This window comes from Hemibagrus wyckioides, linkage group LG17 (genome assembly GCF_019097595.1).
Source record: "Hemibagrus wyckioides isolate EC202008001 linkage group LG17, SWU_Hwy_1.0, whole genome shotgun sequence".
NCBI classification, from domain to species: Eukaryota; Metazoa; Chordata; class Actinopteri; order Siluriformes; family Bagridae; genus Hemibagrus; species Hemibagrus wyckioides.
The window spans coordinates 23355228-23382683 of NC_080726.1; the positions used below are offsets into that span (position 1 = coordinate 23355228).

At 42.3% G+C, this 27456-nt stretch overlaps 1 protein-coding gene across 1 annotated transcript in view; it reads left to right on the forward strand.

Moving 5' to 3' along the window:
• The window catches only part of phldb1b (pleckstrin homology-like domain, family B, member 1b), a 75533-nt gene that overhangs the window by 17454 nt on the left and 30623 nt on the right, over positions 1-27456 (forward strand). Inside the window, exons 5-11 of the mRNA XM_058414454.1 lie at positions 2437-2550; positions 9110-10569; positions 20757-20966; positions 21727-21867; positions 22072-22209; positions 24015-24143; positions 26245-26400. Coding sequence (XP_058270437.1) covers positions 2437-2550; positions 9110-10569; positions 20757-20966; positions 21727-21867; positions 22072-22209; positions 24015-24143; positions 26245-26400 — 2348 coding nt within the window. The remainder of the gene's footprint in view (positions 1-2436; positions 2551-9109; positions 10570-20756; positions 20967-21726; positions 21868-22071; positions 22210-24014; positions 24144-26244; positions 26401-27456) is intronic.

Sequence of the window (27456 nt, forward strand, 5' to 3'; positions counted from 1 at the left end):
GCTGTGTAGATTCACTGGCAGAATGCACTCCATTATTTCATATTCCATTCAGGGTTTATAAATAAATAAATAAATAAAAAAAAGACTCTTGGACGTCTTTACATCTGGTACGTGAGACTGCAGACTGGCGTCTCTTTCGCAAATGAATGCTCACTTTTCCGGCTCTCACTTTTCCAACATGTTTGGAATAGTGTGAATGATTTCTCTCTGTCTCTGTCTCTGTCTCTGTCTCTGTCTCTCTCTCTCTCTCTCTCTCTCTCTCTCTGTCTCTGTGTCTCTCTCATGTATTCATTAGTTTGAAACAGACATAACAAGTGAGTACATCTGCTCACATGCTGCTCCCATCCTCAATGGGAGTCTCTTGTTTTTCAGCTCGATTCCCAGAGGAAGTCATGCAGTAACCCAGAACCGTGCTTCTGTTGAGTTTGGTTTATTTTGAAGTTGCCAGTCAGACAGGGATTTACTGCTCTATCCTCCTGGCTGACGAGTGCAGTAGGATTCACAGCACTGTGCCGGTTTGTCGGTGGTGCTGAGTAAGCAGTGGGGTGTGTGTGTTGAATTCGGGACGGATGGCTGACTCATCCCTCTTCGAGTGGAGGAGCTCGGGTGTGAGGACGCAGCTCTCGCTTAAAGCGTGGACCTCTATGACGTGAAGCAGATGTTGAAAACGGTCGTATGAACCGTATGTTCTCTATCGCACAATATTTCCAGCGTGTACAGTAATAATGCGTAGAACACGACAGCTGATAATATGATTTCGATGATGAACGAATTTGTTATAGTGTTATTTTTGCAGTCTCCATTTTGTTTGGAAAGCTGCACCCTAAGGGCATGGATTACAGAGAGGACGTGTAGAGACAGATATCTCAGGGCCATGCCTTCTGAACAGACACTAAAACTCTCTCAAAGCAATAAACAAAGCCAGCCAGCTTTTATCATATTGAGAATATTGTTTTAGATCGGACCGAATTCGCACGTGTTTGTGGTCTGGAAATCATTGATACCTGTGGGTTTGTGTTCTAGTCTCGGGGATTTACATGGAACTAAATGTACTTCCATCCGTCTGGAACACAAAAAAAGGGGGCATCTGCCACTGTCTATTCATTGAACATCTGCTTTTTTGTTGGAGAAACTTTCCATATGAAGTACACCCCCCCTCCACCAGCAGCACCACCAGCATAGAATGCTTTTTTTTCCAATGAATTCTCCTCTCTAATGCAATACCACATAATACGATTATAAACACCTCATTTGCTGCTTTTGTCTCTTTTTATGGACTTGTAAATGTGCTCAGAAGATGTTTGGATAACAGCACATGATTAAAAAATGTGCCCAAATATTGTGTGTGTGTGTGTGTGTGTGTGTAGAAGAAGCTGTGAGATAAGTGGTGTAGAAAACAGCAGACAGAAACAAGGCTTGTCTTGTCTTATTTTCCTCCTCACTCAGCAAGCCAAGAGTGTGTTTAATGGCTGACTCTGCAGTGAAGGATAGTACTGAATGTTCCCAGCTTTCTCTGTCTAACCATGATAGCAAATGTTCCATACACACAAGACTGCATCTCTCACACTGCGGCGCTAAAGCCAACCCACTCCAGCAGGCCTCTTGGTGATTGTGAGACATGTAAAAAATGTTTCTACTGTTAAAGAAAATGTGATGCACGATATCATCACACATCGTGTTTTTCATTTAAAGCGTCTGTGTGTCTTTTTCTGGTCCCGAAATCTCCAGCAGGCCTTTTTTTTGCGATTGTAAGAATGACATTAACCTGGAAAAGTGTTTCCACTGTTAAAGGTGCAGTGTGTAGACTTTTAAAGGCACAATATCCTCCAACAGTGTTTTTTAATTTTTTTCATTTAAAGCGTCTGTGTGTTTTTCTGGCCCATAAATCACCAGCAGGCTTTTTGCGAGAACGACATTCACATTTAAAATGTTTCCACTATTAAAGGTGCAGTGTGTAGACTTTTAAATGTGACATACAAAAAATGTGCACAATATCATCAGTGTTTTTATTTCATTTAAAGAGTCTGTGTATGTTTTTCTGGCCCAGAAATTTTTCTCTTGGTTCCACCAGATGAAGAGAAGGCTCAGCTGGGATAATAGAAAGGCTCATCATTGCCTTGATTTATAATTAGAATTTACTGTGCAGGCAGTAGAAATCTCCAAAAACGCCAGACTGCTGCTTTAATATAATCACTTGTTTGGTTTCATCAAATGTAAAAACCTAGTTCCTGCAGGGCTGCAAAAGCATCTCTGGGTAAACTAATCCAAATGACATGCAATTATCTGTGTGGTCTTGAAGCCTTAACTCATTGTATGTCCATAAACCACACCCTCCTGTCTGTACAGCCTGTGGTTAGGACAACCTGCACCCCTCATTCGTATTGTGTTGTGTGTCAGGTATTTTTCAAAACACTCAATGATCTTACATGTGTGCAGGCTGTATGCTGTGTTTTGGCCAGTCGTCCTTCTTCCGCTTCAACCACCCTGAAGAGGCTTTCAGAATGAAGAGCATGAGGACAGAAGGACCGCTGAGAACCAGCACTAATAAAGGTAATGCATCATCAGAAATACACACGTTTAAACGTAGCTAGCATGAACTTTTTTAGCAATTTGTGTAGATCTTCTGTAGGATCGGATCAGACGGGCTAGCCTTCAACAGTGGACCGAAGAGCACCCACGATCCTTTCTCAGCTTCGCCCGATGTCCTTTATTGGACAACTTTTTTAGTATTACTGACCACTGGTCACATACACAAGATGATCATAAGCCATCACAATTTGTCCCTTATCAAAGATCCCACCTGTTTTTTTGTTCTCTTTGGTCTTCTTTCTTCCTCTGCTAGATCTTTCTGTAGTTCTTTACTCTGGTAGTAGACAGGAGACTTCTAACTGCTTTCTCCTGTTGAACACCTGTGAAATGTTTGTGCAACTGTGATTGTGTGAAGACACACAATCTGATTGTCCTAGCTGTCTGGGTTAGTCCATTCCTGTCATGACAGAATTCCATCATTTTAAATGCTATGCTGAAAAACTGCTTATTATGTGAAACAATGATGTAAAAGCCCTGTGGGCAAAACCACTGCTTCTAAGACTCCTATGATGCCACGTAATCATATGATCTACTGAAAATGACTTCAGTCTATAACCTAATCTGGATTATCAGATAAATCCAAGCAGGTGACAAATTAAAGGAAAAACATAGACATATAGCACAGAATAAGGGTTTTAGCGTTCTTAACCTACCAGAAAAATGGCACTATTGGCCATTTTAATATTCTTAAACTATACAGTAGAGTTCATGTCGAGAAAGCTTTTTAAGTTGCCTTTGTCACATGTACATTACTGTACAGTGAAATATCCCGTCCTTGGGGGTTGGGGTCAGACCGCAGGGTCAGCCATGATGTAACACCCCTAGAGCAGGGTGGGTTGGGTTTGTGGCTTGCTTAAGGGCCCAACGGTGGCAGCTTGGTGGTGCTGGGGCTTGAACCCCAATCTTCTGGTCAATGACCCAGAGCCTTAACCACTTGAGCCACCACCACCACCCTTTTTAACAGTCTTGTCTTCCAATGATGGACTTAGAACTTGAACATTGAAACATCCCTTGAAATTAAAGCAGTAAGTGTATTTAATACAGTAGTCCTCCAATGTCCACTCAAAAGCTTTACTTCTAAGTGAAAATCAGCATCTCCCATTTGTAGGCCGTGGCTCTCTCCTGGAAAAGAGTGGGATGGGTGATGGGAAAGAGTATCCCAGGTGGAAAACTTTAACCCTGTTTACCAGTACACTGGCGTTTCACTTTTCACGCTAGCAGAATGGAAATCGACTTTTCAATCAGTGTAAACAAATATGGCCACAAGTGTGATCTAAAATGAGTCAGGTTTCTGTTGGCTTTCAGTGTGAGATGTTTTTTTTAACCTCTGTTGGATAAACTTGAACAGAATTTTAGTAGATGAAGATTCAAATTTTAGATGCTTGGAGCATCCCAGAGATCAGAAATGGGTTTCATGTCACCAACTTTTCTATGAATACACTATACTGCCAAAGGTTTTGGGATGTCTGCCTTTACATGCACATGAATGCAATATGGATTTGCAGCTATAACAGCTTCAACTCTTCTGGGAAGGCTTTCCACAAGGTTTAGGAGTGTGTTTTTGACCATTCTTCTAGAAGCGCATTTGTGAGGTCAGGCACTGATGTTGGACGAGAAGGTCTGGCTAACAGCCTCCGCTCTAATTCATCCCAAAGGTGTTCTATCAGGTTGAGGTCAGGACTCTGTGCAGGTCAGTCAAGTTCCTCCACAACAAACTCACTCATCCATGTCTTTATGGACCTTGCTTTGTGCACTGGTGTGCAGTCATGTTGGAACAGGAAGGGGTCATCCCCAAACTGTTCCCACAAAGCTGGGAGCATGAAAATGTCTTGGTATGATGAAGCGTTAAGAGTTCCTTTCACTGGAACTAAGAGGCCGAGCCCAACACCTGGATTCAAAACTTTTGGCAATATAGTGTATATTGCCCCCTACATAATTTCTTATAGTCCTGAGTGTCTCCTTTCATATGAGTCATTAACATTTCTTTTTTTTTGGCCTCTGGGGAAAAAGAGTATTTTGGGATCTTGGAGTTGTTGTTGTTGTTGTTGTTGTTGTTGTTATTATTATTATTATAATGTTTAGTATTAAAGCAGGAAATCTGTATGTGGATGAAATGTTCTATGTAGCAGTCAGTCTATGTCCTTACCTGTTGTTCAAATTTTTGGGTATTGATGAAAACAGTGGAATCATTGGAAATGAGATTCCTCCATTGGGTTTATTCCCAGATGAGAAAATCTATAAACTGGGTGAGCCTCTAAACAGCTCCTCTGAATCATGCAGAGAGCATGGAGGTGGTTTTGTCAGCTTACAAGAATGCCCTCTAGTCAGCTTCTGCTAAAGATGCATCAGCCCTGTAACGGCCACTAGACAGAAGCCTGGGGCAGACTTAGGACCTGCTGATAAGATTAGATCTGACAGCTGGCTTGGGAACTTTTGGGGATTCCCGACAAGGTGGTGGAATCCATGACTGGAGATGGTGATGTCTGGACTGACCTTTTCATCCCGCTGTCACTGCGACCCCACCCGGAAAAGCTGAAAGAAAGCAAAGGAAACGATGAACAATGAAAGTCAGCCGAGAAAGAAGCGCCTCCGGTATAGCATCACTGTAATGAACCCATCAAATTCTCCAAAACAGAACTCCAGTTGCTAACCAACGAATGTGGTGGGATTTAAAGGTCCGGGTGCTTGACTGATTTTTTTTTTTTTATGGTTAATAATACATAGAGGCAGGAAGTTAAAAGGTTTACACCTCTAATTAGTCATGCCGTGTTTCAGGAAATATACAGTCCTGATGACATCATACCAGAGCCGTCCCAATCAGGACTACTCTGGTTGCTGAGGCAAAATTTTTATTATAGATTCATTCTTTCTCTTCATATGTCATGGGTAGGTGGAGCTCCTGTACAAGACACAACAGGGAGCAGAGAGGAATCATGTGGATTGTTACAAGGTGAAATCCTACCTTGGGTTGTAGTATGCATTTTTTTTTTTTTTTGTTTTTGTTTTTTTAATAAGGCCCTTATACCAGGCATTTAGCCTCTCCCTGTCCCAGAGGCACAGGAAAGCGTCTTAAACTGATCTCCAATCTGCCTTCAATCTGCCTCCTGTTATGTCCTGCCTTTTCCTGCTGGGCTACATAGCATGTAAACATTTTTGGTCTGTTGCACTTCCTAGACTGATAAAATACTCCTCATCTGAAAGTATTTCGTTTAGTGGGGCCACATTTAGTTTGTGGAACTGATATAGAGCTTAATCAAGACTTAATATATCTATATTGGAATATTCACAGCAGACTTTTTGAAGGTGGTACGTAATGATGTGACGTGGATATCAGTAGCTCAGTTGTGACAACGTTGCACCACTGAAGATAAGGTCATGATTTCAAATCCCACCATGCCTCTGCTGGTACCTTGAGCCAGGTTCTTAACTCTCAACTGTTCTGTTGTTGTTCTTTCGGCTGCTCGCTGTTCGGGGTCGTCACGGTGGATCATTTGGTCGGCATGTTTTAACGTGGCACAGGTTTTACGCCTGACGCAACCCTCCCATTTTATCTGGGCTTGGGACGGGCACTGAGAGTTAACTCTTCTGTGGCTGGGTTAGCTCCCTGCCCGGGAATCGAACCCGGGCCGCGGCAGTGAGAGCACGGGATCCTGCCGCTGGACCAGCAGTAGGCTTTCAACTGTTCTGTTGTATAAATAAGATAAATATAAGTCACTCTGAATGAAGAGGTTTGCTAATTGTCATAACAATAATGTCATGTGATGTTTTTATACATATCCAGAATAAATGCTATAAACTGATCAGGTATAACACTGTGAGCAGTGACCAGTGAAGTGAATAAGACTGATGATCTCCTCATCATGGCACCTGTTAGTGGGTGGGATATATTAGGCAACAAGTGAACATTTTGTCCTCAAAGTTGATGTGTTAGAAGCAGGAAAAATGGACAAGCGTAAGGATCTGAGCGAGTTTGACCTAAAGGGCCAAATTGTGATGGCTAGACCACTGGATCAGAGCATCTCCAAAACTGCAGCTCTTGTGGGGTGTTCCCGGTCTGCAGTGGTCAGTATCTATCATTGATGCACGTGGGGAGCGAAGGCTGGCCCATGTGATCCGATCCAACAGACGAGCTACTGTTGCTTAAATTCCTGAAGAAGTTAATGCTGGTTCTGATAGAAAGGTGTCAGAATACACAGTGCATGATGGGTCAGGGCTGTTTTGGCAGCGAAAGGGGGACCAACACAATGTTAGGCAAGTGGTTATAATGTTATGCCTGGTAGGTGAATAACCCCATTGCTTGACGTAAATGTCATAATTGGCTCTAAATTGTTTCTCATACGTTGGTGTGGAGAACAGTGGAGCATGTTTCCTCTTCATCTAATTTCTACTCCAGACAGCTTTCTCGACCATGCATGGCTTATTTAAAGAATAGCTTTTAATGTGTCTATTTTTATCTCAACGCTGCTTTACTTTTCTTCCCCCTCTTCTGATGTGATGTGTTTGACGTGTAGACCAGCTATGTTATGAAAAGCTTTAAATTTGGTGTTTTTTTCCCCAAACATTGTTAAACAAAAACATGCAAAAGGACAGTAACACAGGCAGACAGAACACCTTTGGGAGGAATTAAAGCAGAGCCATTCCAAAACTGGGACATCTGCCTTTACATGCACATGAATGTAATATGGAGTTGTCCCTCCCTTTGCAGCTATAACAGCTTCAACTCTTCTGGGAAGGCTTTCCACAAGGATTAGGAGTGTGTTTATGGGAATTTTTGTCCGTTCCTCTAGAATAGCATTTATGAGGTCAGGCACTGATGTTGGACGAGAAGGTCTGACTTGCAATCCACTCTAATTCATCCCAAAGGTGTTCTATGGGGTTGAGGTCAGGACTCTGTGCAGGCCAGTCAAGTTCCTCCACACCAAACTCACTCATCCATGTCTTTATGGACCTTGCTTTGGTCACTGGTGTGCAGTCATGTTGGAACAGGAAGAGGTCATCCCCAAACAAATTTGGGAGCATGAAATTGTCAAAAATGTCTTGTTGTTATGAAGCTGAAGTATTAAGAGTTCCATTTACTGGAACTAAGGGGCCGAGCCCAACCCCAGAAAAACAACACCTGAATTCAATGATTTGGAAGGGTGTCCCAAAACTTTTGGCAATATAGTGTATTTACTAGGTATTTACACAAAGCTTTTCCAATCTGATGTGAACATACTGAGTGTCTAAGACATTTGCACTCCACTGAATCTCATCCAAAATGACGGTGCTACTTTTACCATAAAACTATGACACAATAAATGACACTAATATATTATATCTGATATGTAATAAACAGCTCTACCAAACACACACTATTGTGCTGTATTACAGAATTAATAGTAAAGGTGTAAAAAAATAAAATAATAATAATTGTGCCTGTGAGTTAGATAGAAATATTTCTCTCTTTGTAATCTGACTGAGTTCAGTGTGTAGAGAAGAAGATGAAATAAAATAATAAAAATAAATTAAAATTAAAATGCGTGTCGCTTTAAGAGACAGAAGTCAGATGTTTCCTGCAAGTCCCGCCTCCTGCACCGGATTTGTCCAATCGGCGAACTGCCCGTGATTGTTCAACGTCAGCACCAGATAAAATCCACTATTAGCCAATGATCATTCAGGATTGTAAATACTACCATCCAATCACGGTGCACGAAGGCGGGAATTGCCGGAATACAGGTGTGGGGGGAAAAAAAATAACGCCGCACATCAGCACCGTGGACAGGGCAGGGCTGCCGGCTGTAAGTGACCGCTGGTGTTCGGTGCCGTGATTTTTCTAAATAACACAAATCGGTTCGGCATCAAACGTGTCCTCATGTAAGTACTGATTTATTCCTCATGACGCTTCATGGTCCAGGTCTGAACTGAGAGCAGTATGATGCTGATTTTCTACAGATGCGCAGAAAGCCCAATGGAAACGAATCAGTGTAGCGTTTTATTTGGAATGTTTTATGCCATAAACATCAAGCACATACTTTAAACCTCATTATTTAACCAACAAACTGTGCATCCTTTGTTTCCTTTGTTTGTTTAAATGCATGTATCATCAATATGATTTGATTAACAAAGCTGAATGGTTTGTGTACAATGTGTGTGTATATGTGTTTTAGTTGATTTGCTGATTTTTTTTGTTTGTTTGAGAGATGTCACTTCCTAGCAGAGCTTCTTGCATGAGCTATTCCTGTGTTGATTTAATAACAGATTCATTGGAGTGCTTAGGATCGACAGCAAGGGAGCAGCGGCATTGTAAAACTAACTTGTGTTGCCATTAAAGCCCTTGGTTTGAGTAAAGAGTGTGTGTGTGTGTGTGTGTGTGTGTGTGTGTGCTGTCCATCATATCTGTGCTGTTAAGATATCTCATGAATACATGATGATGATACAAAAACAGTGGTGAGAGATGTCACATCATGAAACATTCAGTACAGAATTATGTCAATTTCGTTCCTGTTTTTTTTTGTTCTTACACTAGCTTTGTTTCTGACAGACTCCGAGAGCCTGGTCAATGGGAACCACCAGTCAGGAGGACCCGAGTCTCACCCATCCAGACAGGAGAGAGTGCGTCCTGAGCACAGCGCTATTGTCAGTTCCATCGAAAAGGACCTTCAGGACATTATGGACTCCTTAGTCATGGATGATCCCCTGCCATCTTCCTCCTCCTGTGACCTCAATAAGCCATCCGGTCCCCCTGCTGCTCAGTCTCCGCTGTCCCCCATGTTAAACGGAGGTGGCCGATATCTCCTCTCACCCCCCACGAGCCCTGGTGCTATGTCAGTGGGCTCCAGTTATGAGAATAACTCGCCGCCCTTCTCCCCTCTGTCCTCGCCCTCAGCTGCAAGTACTGGGAGCTTCAACAGCCCCTCACCGAGTGGTTGCCAGGACCAGATTCCTTCTCTCCCTCCAGTACCGGTCAGGTCCTCCAGTTACAATTACACGAGTCAGCCACCCATACCTCAGCCTCGGACTATGCTGCCTAACCCGAAGGTGCCTGAGAGCCCTCGGCTCCAGAGAAAGGCTCTGCTGGAAGCCCCTCCAAGCCCTAAGCCAGCTCGCCGGGGGCTGAGTCAGGATAGCCCTGTTGGGAAGTCTCCAGACAGCTCTCGACTGCCCCCAATGTTGCCTTCAGTATCTAGTGATGTGTCGTCTATCAGGCTAGCAGTACCAACCAGCCCAAAATTCACTCCCAAATTCACCACCGCATCATCTTCGTCCCCTCCTTGTAGTCCCAGGGTAAAAATGACTAGCAGCCTACAGGATCATCCATCCAGTGTGTTTCATGATCAGTCCGAACGCTCACTCACTTCTAGCCCTTCCCAGCTTCTCTCTCCTCCTTCTCGGGCATTCCAGCCCCCACTGGACCCAATTGTACACATAATCCAGGGTGGACAGCCACAGACCCACTCACTTCAACCTCCAGAAAGTCCTCGGCTGGCCCGCAGGAACTTGGAGGCTGGCTGTAGCAGCAGCGTGAGGGATCTCCCACCTCTCAGCCCCTCCCTGGCACGTAGAGGAGTACCAGTACTGCCAGGTGCACTACCAGGAACACTTCCAACCTGGTCCTCGGAGAGCCCAACCACCAAGATAGTTCCAGAAAGTCCCAGACACAGACGCAAGGCTTCCTCTCCCTCTCAGGAACTATACAGTCCCCGGCTAGTGCGCGCCCGCAGCCCCTCTCCCACCTCAGATAATGGTGGACGCAAAGGAAGCTTTGGGAACACTTTATCTCCTGCCTTCAGCCTGGGCTCCCTTCCTGGATCCTCACCCTTAGCTAGTCCCAGGAACCAAAGGAAGATGTCAGCAGGTCACAGGGACCTACGGATTGGCCACCCAGGCATGAGGGAGCGCAAGAATAGCATCACAGAGATCAGTGACAACGAAGACGAGTTACTGGAATACCACCGGCGCCAGCGTGAGGAGCGTCTCAGGGAGCAGGAGATGGAAAGACTGGTAAGTGACATGATGGAACAGTGTGATCTGGAAAATACTTTAGCCACATGGTATTGGAGTGTACCAAATCGTAATTAAAACACTGCAGGTTGCATTTGTCTTGCCTCCCTGTGAATATTTTGGCAGATTTATTAATGAGCTCTAGTGCTGCAGAGAAATGGCCAAAATATTAATGTTTATTCTTATATAGCTGCAGTTAACCTGTATATGTTCACTGGAACATTGAACACCACCTTTTTTTTGGTGATGGTGAAGAAGTTGCTAGAGCAATTGCTGAAGATATTCTGATTATTGATAAGAATGACTTTGTAGCCATGAGGGTCTTTGTGTGAGTCTGAAACCTTAAGTAAAGCTCAAGATAACAACCATTGGGGCTGCTGTCTTGCTGTGACAGAAGGCTCTGATTTCACCATGGCAACATTATTGTTTCGTGTCTGTCTAACAGGATGGTGAGCGAGAGAGTGAGAGAGAGACAGATATCTCTGTCTGGTCGTTTGTCTGGAATGAAGCTATGGAGTCAGCTGTCTTGCATACAAACGTATAAACCCCCCCACCCGGTCCTTCATTTTTACTGGGTGGAGAAAATGATGGTGTGTGATTGAATAAATGTGTATACATTTTGGCCGTTTGCCATTTATGACGCAAACGCCCTCAAGACGTAATCAATAAAGGATTAGTTAAGGATAAAGACATTTTGGCTGAGGCTGAAAATGGAGTTTGGATTTGATTTAAACTTTACTTTGACATTGAGCAAGCTCAGCGTATTTGTTTAAGATGAAGTGTAAATAGCAAAGACAGTCTCTCAAGCTTTGCTCAAGAGATAAGGGATACACGTAGCTTTCTGAATTCAACAAATTCATAAAGATCGTCTGAGTCCTGCTTGTGTTTTGGGGCACATGATGGAAAAATAGCTTTAACACGCCATAGTGGTATTTATCAGACTAGTATTCGTACCAAACTAAACATACTCGCGCAGCTGAAGTGAGCCAAAAGCCGGGGTCTAAACACACAGCATGACCGAGCCAACTGAGGTCAGAGGTAAGCAGCAGTGACGCTTCCATGCCCTTCCAGCATAACTGACACCACAGTGTGAGGGGGGGAATGCAGTGCCGGTTATATTTACCCCATAAATCCTCCTGTGCAAAGTGCTTCTCAGTAGGCATATTGAACACTTCAATCAGGCTTATAATATAAAAATAGTCCAAAAAACGACTTTAAATCACAGCTTTTACAGCTTCCGTCCAAATAGTCTCGCCTCACGTGACCTCATGGGTGTGATCTGACTATCTGTCTTTTTTACTGTAAAGTAAGGAATTGAAAGACTTGCATGATGCAGTAGGGTTTTTTGTGTCTTTATTAGTTAGCTTGCAGAGGCTCCAGAAGCACGCTCGGTTGCTGGAGAGACAGCCTTGGCGCACACAGACACACTTGGCATATGTCACCAGTCTGTCAGTCGGTTAGTGCTGTAAAGATGCCAAGGCTGGTCAAAGATGACCTCATTCATTTTTAAAGCAAAAGTGACATCATGTTCCCGTTATAACTTTAAGGAAAATATTTGTAAAAGTTCGAAAGGTTGCATTGAGCTTTATTGTATAAGGATAGTGTGTGTGTGTGTGTGTGAGAGAGAGAGAATAATAATACATAGTTATGGATATACTAAAAAAAAAAAAGCCATATTCCAAATTTTCCAACCATCAGGTGTGTAACCCCAGGAGCTCATCCGCACATATTACTGTCTTCAGCTTTGATAAGAATGAGCTGATTTGTAAATGCTAAAGGCTATTAATCTTGAAGACCCACTGTGGCTCTACATATTCTACAAAGTACAAAATGAGGTTTGAGGCATTAGAAGGTAAAATTGTGCTCATGGTTTCAGTGTAGAGCTGACCAGACTGTTCCGAATGATGCATTCTCTCACACTCACTTTACTTGACCAGTAAAGACCAGTACCATCTCTGCCAGAACTGTGCCACTTTCAAGCAGCAGTCGGCCATTAATAATTGAGGGCTGTCCTTCTGCCAGCCACAATGCAACAAATTAAAAGAATACGTCCGAGAGAAAGAGAGAATTATCCGAATTACATGCAAGCTCAGTTTCTTTTCATTTTAGTCAGTAAGTAAGTTTCTCAAGTCAGTGACCGTGTCAGAGTAAATAGAGCTGCCTTGGGTATAGACCTGATAAGTATATCTGTACACATACAGGCTATGATACAGTACCCCTGGAGCAGGGAGGGTTAAGAGCCTTGCTCAATTGCCCAACAGTGGAGCTTGGTGCTGGTGCTGGGGCTTGAACCCTGATCAGCAACCCAGAGCCTTAACCACTTGAACCACCACTGCCCCAATAAGAGGACAAATTGCGTCCTGAACATCTCACGTGTCCTGAAAAGTCACCAGATTGTGTATTATTGAGCCACTTTGGGCTGTTTTGGAGGCAACATGTAGTGACCTGGTCACTTTTCTGCAAAGAAATGGCTCAGAATCTCCCTGGCCACTCTACAGGACGAATTGATGTCACAAAAGGGGAGTCCCTGAATCCATACTAATAAATTACTGTAGCTTGAAACCAGGTGCTTCAGTTTCATCGTTCGTCCCATGTACATTAGAAACGGATTAAAAACTGTCCTTCGCTGGTCAGCAAAGACGCGTTCAAACAGTTTGAGCAGATCAAAAAGAACAGATCAAAAGATTTTGTTTTCCCGACCCTGAGAGACCCGGATTTCCGTTTCGGCCAGGAATTTTCATTTTGTTGCATCACTCCTATATAATCAGAGCTGTATCCTGGCATCGGAGAAGAAAACTCTGCTTTATACAACAAATGCGGGTCTGAAAGAGTGTAGCTTGTGTTAGTAATGCTGTGGGAACTCTCTGAGAGTCAAAAGTCAAATGAAGTCAGTAAACTGGGGTTGTCTGGTAAGCATCTCAAAGAGACATCCCATCGCTCCAAGAGAGATTAATCGGTTCTACTGATTTAAGGATAAAATCAAAAGGGGATTCATTTCATTTCAATGACTTTCTAAAGCTCATTAGGTTAATTGAAATCTAGACGCATGACCGTCCAGTCACTTCAATTTACAAAAATGACCCGAATGACTGAAAAAATGTTCACAGATGACTCAGCTGCTCTGACAACTTCTCTACTGAGTTTCTCCTTCTTCCTTATTTGGCTCTTTATAACTGTATGTCATATCAGCACGCTGAGCCAAGACTAATGGAGTGAATTTATGGAGTAACAGCAGGAACTGAGTGAATGAGCTGGCTAGAGTTCGATGTCTCTGTGGATCGGTGTATGGCAGCCAGAGCGAAGCAGACGTCTGCGAGTTACACGGCTGAGTTGTAAGTCCAAACACGCCGACGTTTCTCTGGACAGACTTCTGTTATTATTTATCGTGGCTCTACACTCTGTTGGATGAAATATTTCCGATAATGACGATTAGCAGAAACGTGCCTTCGCTGGATTTCTGGGTGTAATGTGAAAAGATAGAAGGGTAAAATAAATACGATAAAATTTCATATAATAGAGCTTGAATTTCGAACCACACCTCTGGGTTTTAGCTCACTAATTAGAGCTCGAGTGAGTCTCACGCTGAGAAAGAAATTCCGAAGATGGCGACGTTGGAGACAGGAGTCTGTCTGTATGTGTATGTGTGTGTGTGTTGTGAGTATTATCACAGACAGACAGGCCTTTTGGAATGTAGGCGTCTGGGGTCAGATGGCACAGCCCTTTGTCCTGCGCTCTGATTGGTCAGTACATGCTGGAGTTGGAAATGAGGGCAGAAGCATTTTAGAAGAAAACCATCAATCACTTCAGACTGCTGCTTTGTCCAGGACTTCTCAGCTCTTAGCTTGTGGATTTCAGATTGTTGAGCCATTCTTTAAGATGATCCAAGGTTAATCAGCTATCCTCTCTCAGTTCCCCTTTAAATAGCGGTGGCTCTCTTGCGAAAACAGAATTTAGAGCAGTGAGTAACTGTGAGTCGTTTTGTAGGAACGTCCTTCAACACCAGCAATCTATTCCTGGATAGTAAAAAAAAAACAAAAAAACAAAACATGATTGAAGAGTTAAATTTTAAAGGTTAGGTGGCAAAATGTAGGCAGATGATTAAACAAATCCCATGTAGTATCATATCATATATTCAGATTTTTTTTATATAAAGGAATGACAGGGTTTTAGAAAGCAATGATTCATTTCAAAGTCTTTCTATTCACTGAATGAATAAGAGATATTGTGAAATAACGGGGTTGTAGAATCTACTTGGCCACTACACATCCTGGTGATTTAAAGGGGATTAATGATGTTGAAACACATTGCTTTTTCCCCTCATTTGTCTCATTTGTCATAAAGCTTCTGTATTTAGACGGTGCTGCTTACAGAGACATTTATTTCTGTACAGTTGTATTTATATAGAGCTTTTATTAATGGACCTTGTCTCAAAGCAGCTTTACAGAACATAAGAAATATAGTACAAGAAGTTCAATGTTAATGTTCGACTTATTTGAATTTATTTGTATTGATGCCTAATTCCTAGTGAGCAAGCTTGGGGCGACTCTGGTGAGGAAAAACTCCCAAAGATGGTAAGAGAAAGAAACCTTGAGAGGAACCAGACTCAATAGGGAACCTCATCCTCATTTGGTTGACACCAGAGTGTGTGATTATAAATTGTTATAAACACCAGAGAGTGTGATTTTATAAATGATCATAAACACTGGCGAGTGCGATTATAAGTGATTTTATGAATAATGTCCTTTCTGCAGTAGACATGTTTCCTCCCAATCAATATTTTAAACATGCTGCTTATGATACGTTGGTCACAGCAGACGAAGTAACACACATGGAGGAAGGTGTTACCTCCCCTCTTCCGCATACACACAAAAATTGGGGTCACTTTGAATAACAGGTGCCAATAACACCAACCATTTGCCGGGGCATCACAGGAGAACACTTTTTTTGTCGCAGCACAGAAGGAGGAACCCTAATTTCTGTTCCATCTTAATGCTGTTTCTTTATTTCCACAAAATATGAAATATTGGTATATCCATCAGCCAAATGCTGTAAATGTATTTGTCGTCCTTGGTGCTGGTAATGCTAAATAGATACAACATATGAGATAGAAAGTGGACCTTTAACATCACACCAAAGCTTTTTATTGCAAAGTAAAGTAATACATAGGCCTGTTTTATTATTATAAGGCGTCGTCTCCTTCCAGTGTGTGCCAGAACACTCGTATAGTGATCCTTATGCCGCGTTCACACACGCACACAAAGTTTCATTTTATGTAAATATGAAGTGACTACCAACGGGATAGCATGTGATCCATGGCAAAGAGCAAGACTTTCAAATCAGGGAGGAGGAGGAGGATGAGCAGGAGGAAGGGGAATGGTAGAAAGTGTTTGTTCATCTGTCCCAACATGTGTGAGTTTGTTAAAACACAAGATCTAAAAGACCCCGCCTCCAGGAGAGAATGTCTCCACAGTGTGAGAACTAGGGCCACTTTAAAGCAAGCACAATGAGGGTAAGTGGGATTTTGTGCCTTTTGGGGATTTGTGGGATTAAGTAAAGAAAAAAGAATACTTTTTTTTCTTTATGATTGGGTTGATTTGAATTAATCAGATCACAGTGTAAACACATCCAATGAATTTGAATTTATTTGCTTGCATTAAAAGGATTTTATCGAATTATGATCAATTAAACAATTCTTTACATTTTTTTTTTAAAAATGTTAATATTCTTTACATAATTTAAAAAAAAAATTTGAATTGATCTTGTATGTGAAATGGTGTAAATGGAGTCGGTTTAATCAAATAATCCGAAATAAAATGCCACCGTTAGCATTTGTTTGAACTAGAAGGACCTACTGAATTATATTGGGGGGGATTAACCCTTTGTTTGCTGCAGTAATCTGTGGTCCATGTTCAGTTGGACAAGAACGTTCTGCTTGAGCTCGCAGCTGCCATATAATTCACATGGCCTGTCTTATTATGAGAGAATATGGGATTACAAAAGTCAAAGGTTGAAGCAGTGCACGGGGTTTCCCCATAACACCGTTTACCTCCCTTAGTGGAAGCCACAGCATCACAGACTCAGCAGGCCAAGATGGAGCTGAACTGTGCACCTCAACCTACACAGGGGAATAAAGGTTTTAGAAAGATTTCACAACCTGAGCTTTCTTCAGCTCCTGTTGCCTGAAGGAACATGCCCCCTGAGTTCATCTGGAAGCTTATAAAACCTCACTGACAGTTTACCTCGAGTTGCATTTTCTAGTTCCGGACTGAACAGCGTGCTCTTCCAGTGCATCAGCTCTCCTAACGTATTTGTTTACTCCGAAGCGTTCTCTATTTGGCCAGAAGCTGCTGAAAATGTAGTCCTGCTTTACGCCGGGGCAGATGTGTTTAGTCGAGAAACTTGCCAGGTGTTTGTATATCCTCCTTAATTTAGTCTGAAACGAAGTAAGGCATTCCAAAGGCTTCGGAAAAGAGGGATTACCGGATAGCACTGGCATTCAGACGTGCAATTTTCTCAGAAAGACATCTGTGGCAGATTCGGGGGCAGAGGTGTCTGTTTGACACGAGGAAAAAATTCCTCCAGATATAAAAACATCATGTTCTGGACGTGACGTTAGAGCAGAAACTTAACAGCAAAACAGGTTTCTTAGACATGTTTAAGTTTGAAAATGATCAAAAGATATATTTTATATATATATATATATAATCTCCTTGCAGCTTCTGAAGGGTCGGGGGAGTTTTTCAGCAGAGAGCTCTGTAGCTGTAGGGCTTGTGGGCTGCAGATTACAGGTTCCACTAATGGAGGGTTTGGAGAAGCTTCATCACACAAGATCACAGTGCAGCAGGAGCTCAACTCCGCTTTGAGCGTTAGACCAAGAATGAAGCAGTGAGATCAAGCACTTCCAACACCAAATATTTATCGTCTTTTCATCGTGATTTTAGCTTTGTGTGTTATTAGACCTGTTTTTCATGGAAACTTGGTTTAAAATCTTTAATTAATTATATTCTTTAAATCATTTCTTTATCATTTGAATCGGTCAGATATGTGGAATGGTCTAAATGGTGTCGGTTTGCCTGATTAATCTGAATTAATATGTCACATTAGGAACTGTGTCGCATGAATTATGAAGAAAGAAAAAAACAAATAATAAACAAACCAGTTCCTCTAGGATTTCAGTGATTTTTTTTTATTTTATTTTATTGGTTTTTTTAAATTATTTAATGCAACTTGCAGAATTATTGTTTAAATTGATTTATTTTTAATATTTATTTATTTATTTATTTATTTATTTATTTATTTATTTATTTAGCTTGAAATCACTTAAATTGGACAAATTGCTAGCACCAGGAGTCATCTTTTAAACCACACATACACTGATCAGGCATAACATTGTGAACAGTGCCAGGTGAAGTGAATAAGACTGATAATCTCCTCATCATGGCACCTGTTAGTGGGTGGGATATATTAGGCAGCAAGTGAACATTTTGTCCTCAAAGTTGATGTTAGAAGCAGGAAAAATGGACAAGTGTAAGGATTTGAGCGAGTTTGACGAAGCCAAATTGTGATGGCTAGACCACTGGATCAGAGCATTTCCAACACTGCAGCTATTGTGGGGTGTTCCCCTTCTGCAGTGGTCACTATCTATCAAAAGTATACTTCAAGTCCTCTAAGTATCCTGTAAGTAAGGATCTGCTGCTAACATCTTGGTGCCAGCTACCACAGCACACCTTCAGGGATCTAGTGGAGTCCATGCCTCGACGGGTCAGGGCTGTTTTGGCAGCAAAAGGGGGACTAACACAATATTAGGCAGGTGGTCATAATGTTATGGCTGATCGATGTATATGTAATTATTTCTATGATGCTTATTGAATTAAAGAGCCTGAATCTCGCTCAAAATGTGTGTATTTGATCATTTCCTAAAGTATTCGTGTAGTTTGCTTGATGTCGTTCTGATCTCTGTGATTGCAAAATCAGGAAAACCTGGAGGGAATGCTAAATAGTGATGAAAATAAAGCAACACACAGATGCGTTACAAGAAACAAAACACTCTTCACAGTTTATCTACACGCTGTTTGGACTATAATTATGTGTAATGTATGTAATGTTGAAATGTCACTGCTGCTGCCCTTCAAGGTGGGCCTGAGAGACACACAGAGACAGCTGTCCTGCTGAGCCGAGACACTTTTCAGAGCCAGAGCAGTAGGAGATCGGAGCCATGCTGCTCCATTAGCACATGAGAAGTGCGTTTGTCAGCACTGAAGAAGGAAACACACTGCTCAACACACTGCTCAGCTTACTGCTCCTTTATCTGCCCCTGTCCTCCGAGCGTCTCACTTCAGGACCTCAGGATCACGCTCTGAAGTCCCTGGTCTGATAAGAGCAGATATATCCAGCATAATTTCCTTTTCTTTCTGCTCTTGCCTTATTGAGGTCACCGCTTTGTCTTAGTCATGATTCCCAGAGGAAATTAAACTGTTGTTTTCTCTCCTCTAAATCAAAATTCTAAACTTTACACTTTCTTGTAGTCTAGTGAGGATGTAGTCGCTCAGTGTTGGGCTACTGATCAGAAGAGTTCGAATCCCAGGTCCACCAAGCTGCCACTGCTGGGCCCCTGAGCAAGGTCCTTAACCCCCGTTTGCTCAGTTGTATAAAATGAGATAAATAGTAAATTGCGCTGGGTAAGTGAGTCTACTAACTGCTGTTAATGTAGTGATGTAATTTCTAAGCAGTACCATCCACAGCAGTCTCTTGCATCTCTGACCATGTGGACTGACCATGTCATGAGAGTCCAAGCAGAAGTAGGGCATCAGGGTGGATCAGGCAGATCTGGAGAGCAGAAGAGGTCACAGATTGTTGTGATGGATTTGTGCGTCTGTGCCATTTAGCGCCTGCTGCCGTTCACTTACTGCATTGACACGATCTGCACATGGGTGAGAAGTGAATGGAAAAATGAGGGGCTCAGGTGGTTAAGGCTCTGGGTTGTTGATTGGAGGATCGGTGTTCAAGCCCCAGCACCACCAAGCTCCACTGTTGGGCAAGGCCCTTAACCTTCTCTGCTCCAGGGGTGCTGTATCATGGCTGCCCCTGTGCTCTGACCCCAGAGCACTTCCGTAGCTGGGTTATGCGAAGAAAAGAATTCCACTGTGCTGTAATGTATGTGTGGCCATAATAAAGGCTGCCCTCAGTTCTTCTTCTTCTTCTTCTTCTTCTCTTCCTTCTAAAATTCCCGGCTTGTTCTGTTTTATGCTGTGGGAGTCTTCACTCTTATCGCTTTCTCTCCAACCAAGTAGGAGCTATACCACTTGGTTCATCAGTTCATCTTTGTCTCTAACGAATTATCGTGTTCCTCTTATATGGCTGGAGTGAAAGCTTGCAGCCACAACAGTGCTTTGTGGATAAGACTGAAGACTCTGGGGTTATGCTGTCAGAGGAGTTTTGTGGCTGTAGTCTGGATCTCTCTCTCTCTCTCTCTCTCTCTCTCTCTCTCTCTCTCTCTCTCTCTCATTTATTTATTTAATTTTGATTTTTTTTAAATACATTTTATTATTTCAATTTTTTATTTTTTTTCTGTTTTTTTTTTTCCCCCTTTTTCTTTTTTCTTTTTACTAAGAGCCATCTTCTCTACAATACAAAGCAACACAAGAAATATTTCTATTCTGATGGGAGTAGTCTTCCAGAATGATCCCGCCCACATTCACACATTCAGTCCGTATCCTCGGAATGGTTTGATGTGTCTGAAAATATTGTCAGTCGAACACTATGGACTTGACAGCTACCAGATCTCGGATGCATGCGATTTCTGACCGACTTCTTCTATGCTCCACCAGCACCATCAAACACCATGCTTACCCTCATCTCAAATATACATCTGGTAGCCCCGCCCCTTTTCTACTGCATAAGCAAAGCTGCTGTGTTGAGTTCATGAAGTGTCCAACATTCCATACATTATTTTTTCGGTAAAAAGTATATAAATTCAGTAGACATGTCCATAGTGTCCAGCGTCTACTTTGTCCCCCAACCCTGTTGAGGAGTCAGATAGCAGCAGACAAGAATGACCCTTTCTCTGTTAGTCATGCAGCTTTAGCCAGTATAGCATGGAGGGGTGTTTGTTCTTGTCCGTGTTCGTCTTGGTTTTGTCCTGTCTAGTTAGCGTAGCTTAATTACTGCTCTCTTTTTGTTATTTCCAGGAACGGCAGCGGCTGGAGACCATCCTGAACCTGTGTGCCGAGTACAATAAGAACGACGTTCCGAGCATGATGGGGGTCTCCAGGCCCTCAGTGACGCAGAGACGGCGGGAGAGTGACGAGGAGAATCTGAGAGAGGAGTGTAGCAGCACAGAGAGCACACACCAGGACAGGAGGACGCCCAACAACCTGCAGAATGGAGACAACACACAGGTCAGAACTTCTCCTCCTCTACTGACGGTAAAACAAAAAAGGATAAAATTTATTTTTAAATACTCTGCATACCTTTATCTCACAGAATAAAGAATGCTGTATGTACCAAGCACTTGGACACGATTGGGCATACTTCTGATTGGGCATTGGGAATTGTCTTGATTAGGCATTGTTTTGATTGGAAATTGGGGGAGTTCTTGATTTGGGATTTGGAAATTCTCTTGATTCTGGATTCTTTTGTTTGGGTATTGGGAATTCTGTTGATTTGGTATTCTTTTGAATTCTCAGTGTTTTCCCACATTCTCTCCCAGTTTATTTTCCCCCTCCCATTGCAAAACCGAACTGAATACTGTGTTGGGAAATGTAAAAGGACAGCTTTACTACTGACATTTATGAAGCACTGACGTTGGTGACTCCTCCCATAAGGGTTAATGAAGATTTTTTTTGGGAGAAAACCTCATCCTTTTAACAATTACAGCAATTACACTTGTGTTTTTTTCTGTTTATGTGGAGGTAGAGGTCCATGCCATTGAGCTGTCACTATACAAATGCTAACATATTAGCATGAGCACATTAATATAAACCTGTCATGTCAGAGCTTACGGTTCTGGAAATGAATCCAGTCCTTCTTGGAGATTTGGGAATTCAGTAGTTCTGCGGTATAAAGATTAACTGCTAACACTGGTTTCTGTGCTAAATGCTGCAGTAGGGTTACATGAGTGCACTTGTGTTTTTGTTTTGTGTGTGTGTGTGTGTATAGCTGGAGGAGATGCCAGGCAGTGGAACAAGGCTGGAACTGAGTTATCTGGAGGAGGAACGGGTGCGAGTGCTGGCGAGGGTTGATGAGCTGAAGACTCGGCTCACGGAGCTGGAACAGCAGCTACAGGAGAACAAACAGGAGGTGGGAGACACACAGGGGCTGAGAAACACTTGAAGCACACTTCCAAAAAAATCCTTGACAACATCCTTGACAACACACACGCACGCACACACACACACAAATTGCTGGATAAATGCGGTTTATATACACAAAGGAAATACGTACATAAAGATAAGAGCTAAGCTGAGGGGGGTTGTGTGTGTGTGTGTGTGTGTGTGTGTGTAGGCGGACATGGAAAGGGCCTTGCTACAGGGTGAGAGGGAGGCGGAACTTGGCCAGATCGAGACAGAGACTGACATCATCACCCAGCTGCAGCACAAAGTCAACGAACTGGAGAACACCTTCCAGAGGGAAAAGGACAAGGTAGAACCCTTCCACACACACACACACACACACACACACACACACACACACACACAAAACAACAATACTGAACATCTACAAAGCACATAGTTGGCTGTTGATTAGTTAATAGATTTGGGGTTTTGGAGTCACGTGATTGAGCTGTGTGTGTGTGTGTGTGTGTGTGATACAGGTATGCTCCCCTGGACAGAACAGTCTTCTCTGTTTTTGACTCTAAAGTCATGTTATTCTCCAGATTTGCCCCTTCAGGTTTCTTTTCCTGGTGACTTTTGCCTTTTCAGGTTAAACAAAACTAAAGGGATATGGATTTATCTGAAAAGAAGTGATTTTCCTACTTGGTCATCAGGTCATCTACTTGGCTTCACTAACCAAACTTCATTAACCTCTAATCTTCTTAGTGCATCCCTCTGCCCTTCTTTCTCTTTGTGTGTCGCTGTGTCTCTTATTGCTGGTTTCTCTCAGATATGAGGATCAGCTCCGAGGCTTTAACCGGAAATCTGTCTGAGTGCACACAAGCCAGAGGAGCTGAGATTTCCTGAGGGCATCTGGTTCGGGAATTTCTTAATGTTGAATGTGTGAGGGAGGGAGTGGGTGAGGGGGTGAGGGAGTGGGTGGGTGAGGGAGGGGGTGAGTGGGTGAGGGTGTGTGTCTATTCTTAAATAAGATCTGATGAAGTACATTATTATGAAACATTATTATAAAAGAGCATTAAAACATGATGCCTTCATTTAAATGGAAAAGAATTAGTAAGAAAATGGAGGCACAGGCCAGAGTCATAACAGATCAGTGTTCGCTTTTATCATCAGGAGATTTGGAATCCCGGTCATTCCAAAGCCAGTCACATGCAGGAAAAATCCCCATGCACTCTGGGCAGGATGGACTTCTGTCAGTGACCACAACACTGGCTAGCAGTGAGAGTCCGTGAGCTCGGATATGTGGAAGAGGGCAGATTTTAGTTCAGAAAAGAAAATGAGGAAACACATAATTTCATATAATAATGAATGAATAAATAAATAACAAAAATAAATAAATAAATTGATTAATTAAATAAATTGATTAATTACATTAAATAAATAAATAAATAAATAAATAAATAAATAAATAAATAAATAAATAGTAATAGTAGTAACTTCATAGAAAGTCTTCATTTATTTAAGCTGAATAATAATATAACTACAAAATCATTTCTGGAGGCTCACAAGCCTCTTTCCTCCGTTCAGTTTTCTTCATTTATCTGGACTGAACAGAGTGCTCTACGGAGTACGACTTTCATGTTGTTGCTGAATCACATGATAGAATGTGATTTATTTGGCTCAAATAGAGACCCAGTGAAAGTAAGGCAGTACCAATGTGACCTAGCATGTTTTTAATGACCACTAAGGTGGTATTTGTTTATCTGGTTATATTCCGAAGGCTTACTTTAGTGTAAAGTATTAATGACACTCCTTTTACAAATCTTTATGGGATTAAAGAAGGAAACGGCTGACCGTGAGATGTCTTAACAAGAAATGAGACTCTCGGTCCAAATGCGGTCAAATGCTAAAGCCTGTTGTTCTGCCCTTTATTACACTCTGATGTAAATAGATAGCGTGTTCTATATGTTGGTGTAAGTACAGATGCTGTAATAAATTTAGAAAGTCACGTCTCTCTGTTCTTCGTCCGAACCTGTACCGTCGTGTCCTCTAACCTCGGACGCTTGTGCATGGAGTGGATTTGAGCAGTGTGTTTTCTCTCCCTCTCTCTCTCTCTCTCGCTCTCTTTTTCTCTCTCTCTTCTCCACGGATGGTGTTTTGTTCTCTTTCTAGGAAAGGGCGAACCTTGACAGCCAGCGGGAAGCCCTGGAGAGGCTTCAGGATGGCTACAATGAGCTGAAGAGCCAGCTGCATAACTGCCCTGAGTCTCTAAGGGAACAGTTGCAGGAGCAACTCAAAAGGGTCAGTCTCATCATGCCGGGTCTCTTACTGTGTACCAGGACCATCAGAAAGTCTGCAGCCTCAACAAACAAACACAACACTTCCAATCATAGCCTCTCTGAACCTACGCACACACACACACACACATATATACACACACACACACACACTACACTTTGGTCCAGCAGATGGTAGATGTTGGTGTGCATGATGTATGAATAATAAAAGCAATGGAAGGAACAGTTTTACAAAACGCGCATCACGCAGGCCGCTATTGGCTTGCTAGCCATGTTATTAATATTATTATCACAATTTTTATTTATTTATTTTGTGAAACTATTCCTTTATGCTGGCAGCTTCTTGTCATTCTTTCATTTACCTCATTTCACCTACATGGGTAAATGTACCGAGAGAAGGTGTGTCTAAGGGCTGTGTGGTGAATTCTGGGTAAGAAACTCAGCTCTGTTCTTTATAGCTCTGCACGGTTTCTCGAGTTTGGGGTCTCTTGTGTGCATGCGTGTTTTTGTCTTCTTCCCCGTTCCAACCTTTTAACCCTTAACATTCTACTAATACATTAATGATCATTAGAGATTAATAGCGCTGGTCTCTATCGCTCTGCCTGCATCAGTATTGGGATTATGAGAAAAGAACATGATCTGTATTGTTCAGTATTTCCGAAGGCTCCAGCAGTCAGTACACTTCTGCTTGGTTATACGTGTATTTCCTTCTTCTGGTAGTTTGTAGTAGAGCACGCTCTTCTAGAGATGGATTTTCACAAAATGGTATTCGCAAAAGAATAGTCCTGCAGGCTGCTCAGAGAAATCAACACTGACACAGACTCTCTGCCCTCAGGCTCGCTCATGTCAAAAGGAGTTCCATTTTATAGTACTGTGAAGGCTGACCAACGATCCTCTGTGAAAGCATGAGTCAGGTTCACTAGAGGTCAAGTACAGACAAGATCAGCATGTCCATACTCAGCAAGAGTATGGACATTAAAAAAACAAACTGATGTATTTTTGCACTTAATATGATATACACTATATTGCCAAATGTTTTGGGACACCCCTCCAAATCACTAAATTCAGGGGTTGGACTCGGCCCCTTAGTTCCAGTGAAAGGAACTCTTAATGCTTTAGACATTTTGGACAATTTCATGCTTTGTGTGAACAGTTTGGGGATGACCCCTTCCTGTTCCAACATGACTGCACACCAGTGCACAAAGCAAGGTCCATAAAGACATGGATGAGTGAGTTTGGTGTGGAGGAACTTGACTGGCCTGCACCTCCTGTCCTGACCTCAACCCCATAGAACACCTTTGGGATGAATTAGAGCGGAGACCGTGAGCCAGACCTTCTCATCCAACATCAGTGCCTGACCTCACAAATGCGCTTCTAGTGGAATGATCAAAAATTCCCCATAAACACACTCCTAAACCTTGTGGAAAGCCTTCCCAGAAGAGTTGAAGCTGTTATAGCTGCAAAGTGCGGGACAACTCCATATTACATTCATGTGCATGGAAAGGCAGGCGTCCCAAAACTTTTGGCCTGGCTCACAGTCTCCGCTCTGATTCATCCCAAAGGTGTTCTGTCAGGTTGAGGTCAGGACAGGAGGTGCAGGCCAGTCAAGTTCCTCCACACCAAACTCACTCATCCATGTCTTTATGGACCTTGCTTTGTGCACTGGTGTGCAGTCATGTTGGAACAGGAAGGGGTCATCCCCAAACTGTTCCCACAAAGTTGGGAGCATGAAATTTTCCAAAATGTCTTGGTATGAAGCTGAAGCATTAAGAGTTCCTTTCACTGGAACTAAGGGGGCAAGTCCAACTCCTGAAAAACAACACCTGAATTCAATAATTTGTAGGAGTGTCCCAAAACTTTTGGCAATATAGTGTAATTTAAGGAATTATGTGATGGATAATTATATAATGGAAAGCCCAGCAGCGTGTCATGCTTTGTGTGCAGCAGCTGCGCTCTGAAGCCGCAGTACCTTGTGCTCCTGCGCTTGTCCTGCTGAGGAGCATGGCTGGACCTGCCTGTCTGACTGACTGACTGACTGCTGCTCTCTGACCCCATGGTTGACCTGCCTGTTTGTCTGTGTTTGTGTACATGTCTACACGCTGTAGGAAGCAGAGACCCTGGAGGCTGAGATGAAGCAGTTCGAGGACCTGGAGTTCCAGCAGCTGGAGAAGGAGAGCAGTCTGGAGGAGGAGAGGGAGACGATTTCCCAGCAGCTATTGCAGGAGAGAGCTCAGTATCAGAGCAGTGTGGCTAAGAGAAAGGTACACACTGCCTTTACTGTTATTTCAACTATATTGATTTGTAGTGTGTGTGTGTGTGTGTGTGTGTGTGTATTAGTTTGTGTGTATGTCTGTGTATTAGTGTGTGTGCGACTGTATTTGTGTGTATATTACTTTGTGTCTGTCTGTTTGTGTGTATTAGTGTGTGTGTTTTTTATGTGCGTTTGTATTAGTTTGTGTGTCTGTTTGTGTGTGTGTGTGTATTAGTTTGTGTGTATGTCTGTGTATTAGTGTGTGTGCGACTGTATTTGTGTGTATATTACTTTGTGTCTATGTCTGTTTGTGTGTATTAGTGTGTGTGTTTTTTATGTGCGTTTGTATTAGTTTGTGTGTCTGTTTGTGTGTGTGTGTGTGTGTGTGTATTAGTTTGTGTGTATGTCTGTGTATTAGTGTGTGTGTGTGACTGTGTATTTGTGTGTGTATATTACTTTGTGTCTGTCTGTTTGTGTGTATTAGTGTGTGTATTTTTTATGTGCGTTTGTATATTAGTTTGTGTGTCTGTTTGTGTGTGTGTGTATTAGTTTGTGTGTATGTCTGTGTATTAGTGTGTGTGCGACTGTATTTGTGTGTATATTACTTTGTGTCTGTCTGTTTGTGTGTATTAGTGTGTGTATTTTTTATGTGCATTTGTATATTAGTTTGTGTGTCTGTTTGTGTGTTTGTATTAGTTTGTGTGTATGTCTGTGTATTAGTGTGTGTGTGTGACTGTGTATTTGTGTGTGTATATTACTTTGTGTCTGTCTGTTTGTGTGTATTAGTGTGTGTATTTTTTATGTGCGTTTGTATATTAGTTTGTGTGTCTGTTTGTGTGTGTGTGTGTATTAGTTTGTGTGTATGTCTGTGTATTAGTGTGTGTGTGTGACTGTGTATTTGTGTGTGTATATTACTTTGTGTCTGTCTGTTTGTGTGTATTAGTGTGTGTATTTTGTGTGTGTGTTTGTCTTAGTTTGTTTGTATGTCTGTGTATTTGTGTGTGTTTATTAGTTTGTGTGTATGTGTATTTGTGTGTGTGTATTAGTTTGTGTGTATGTTTGTGTA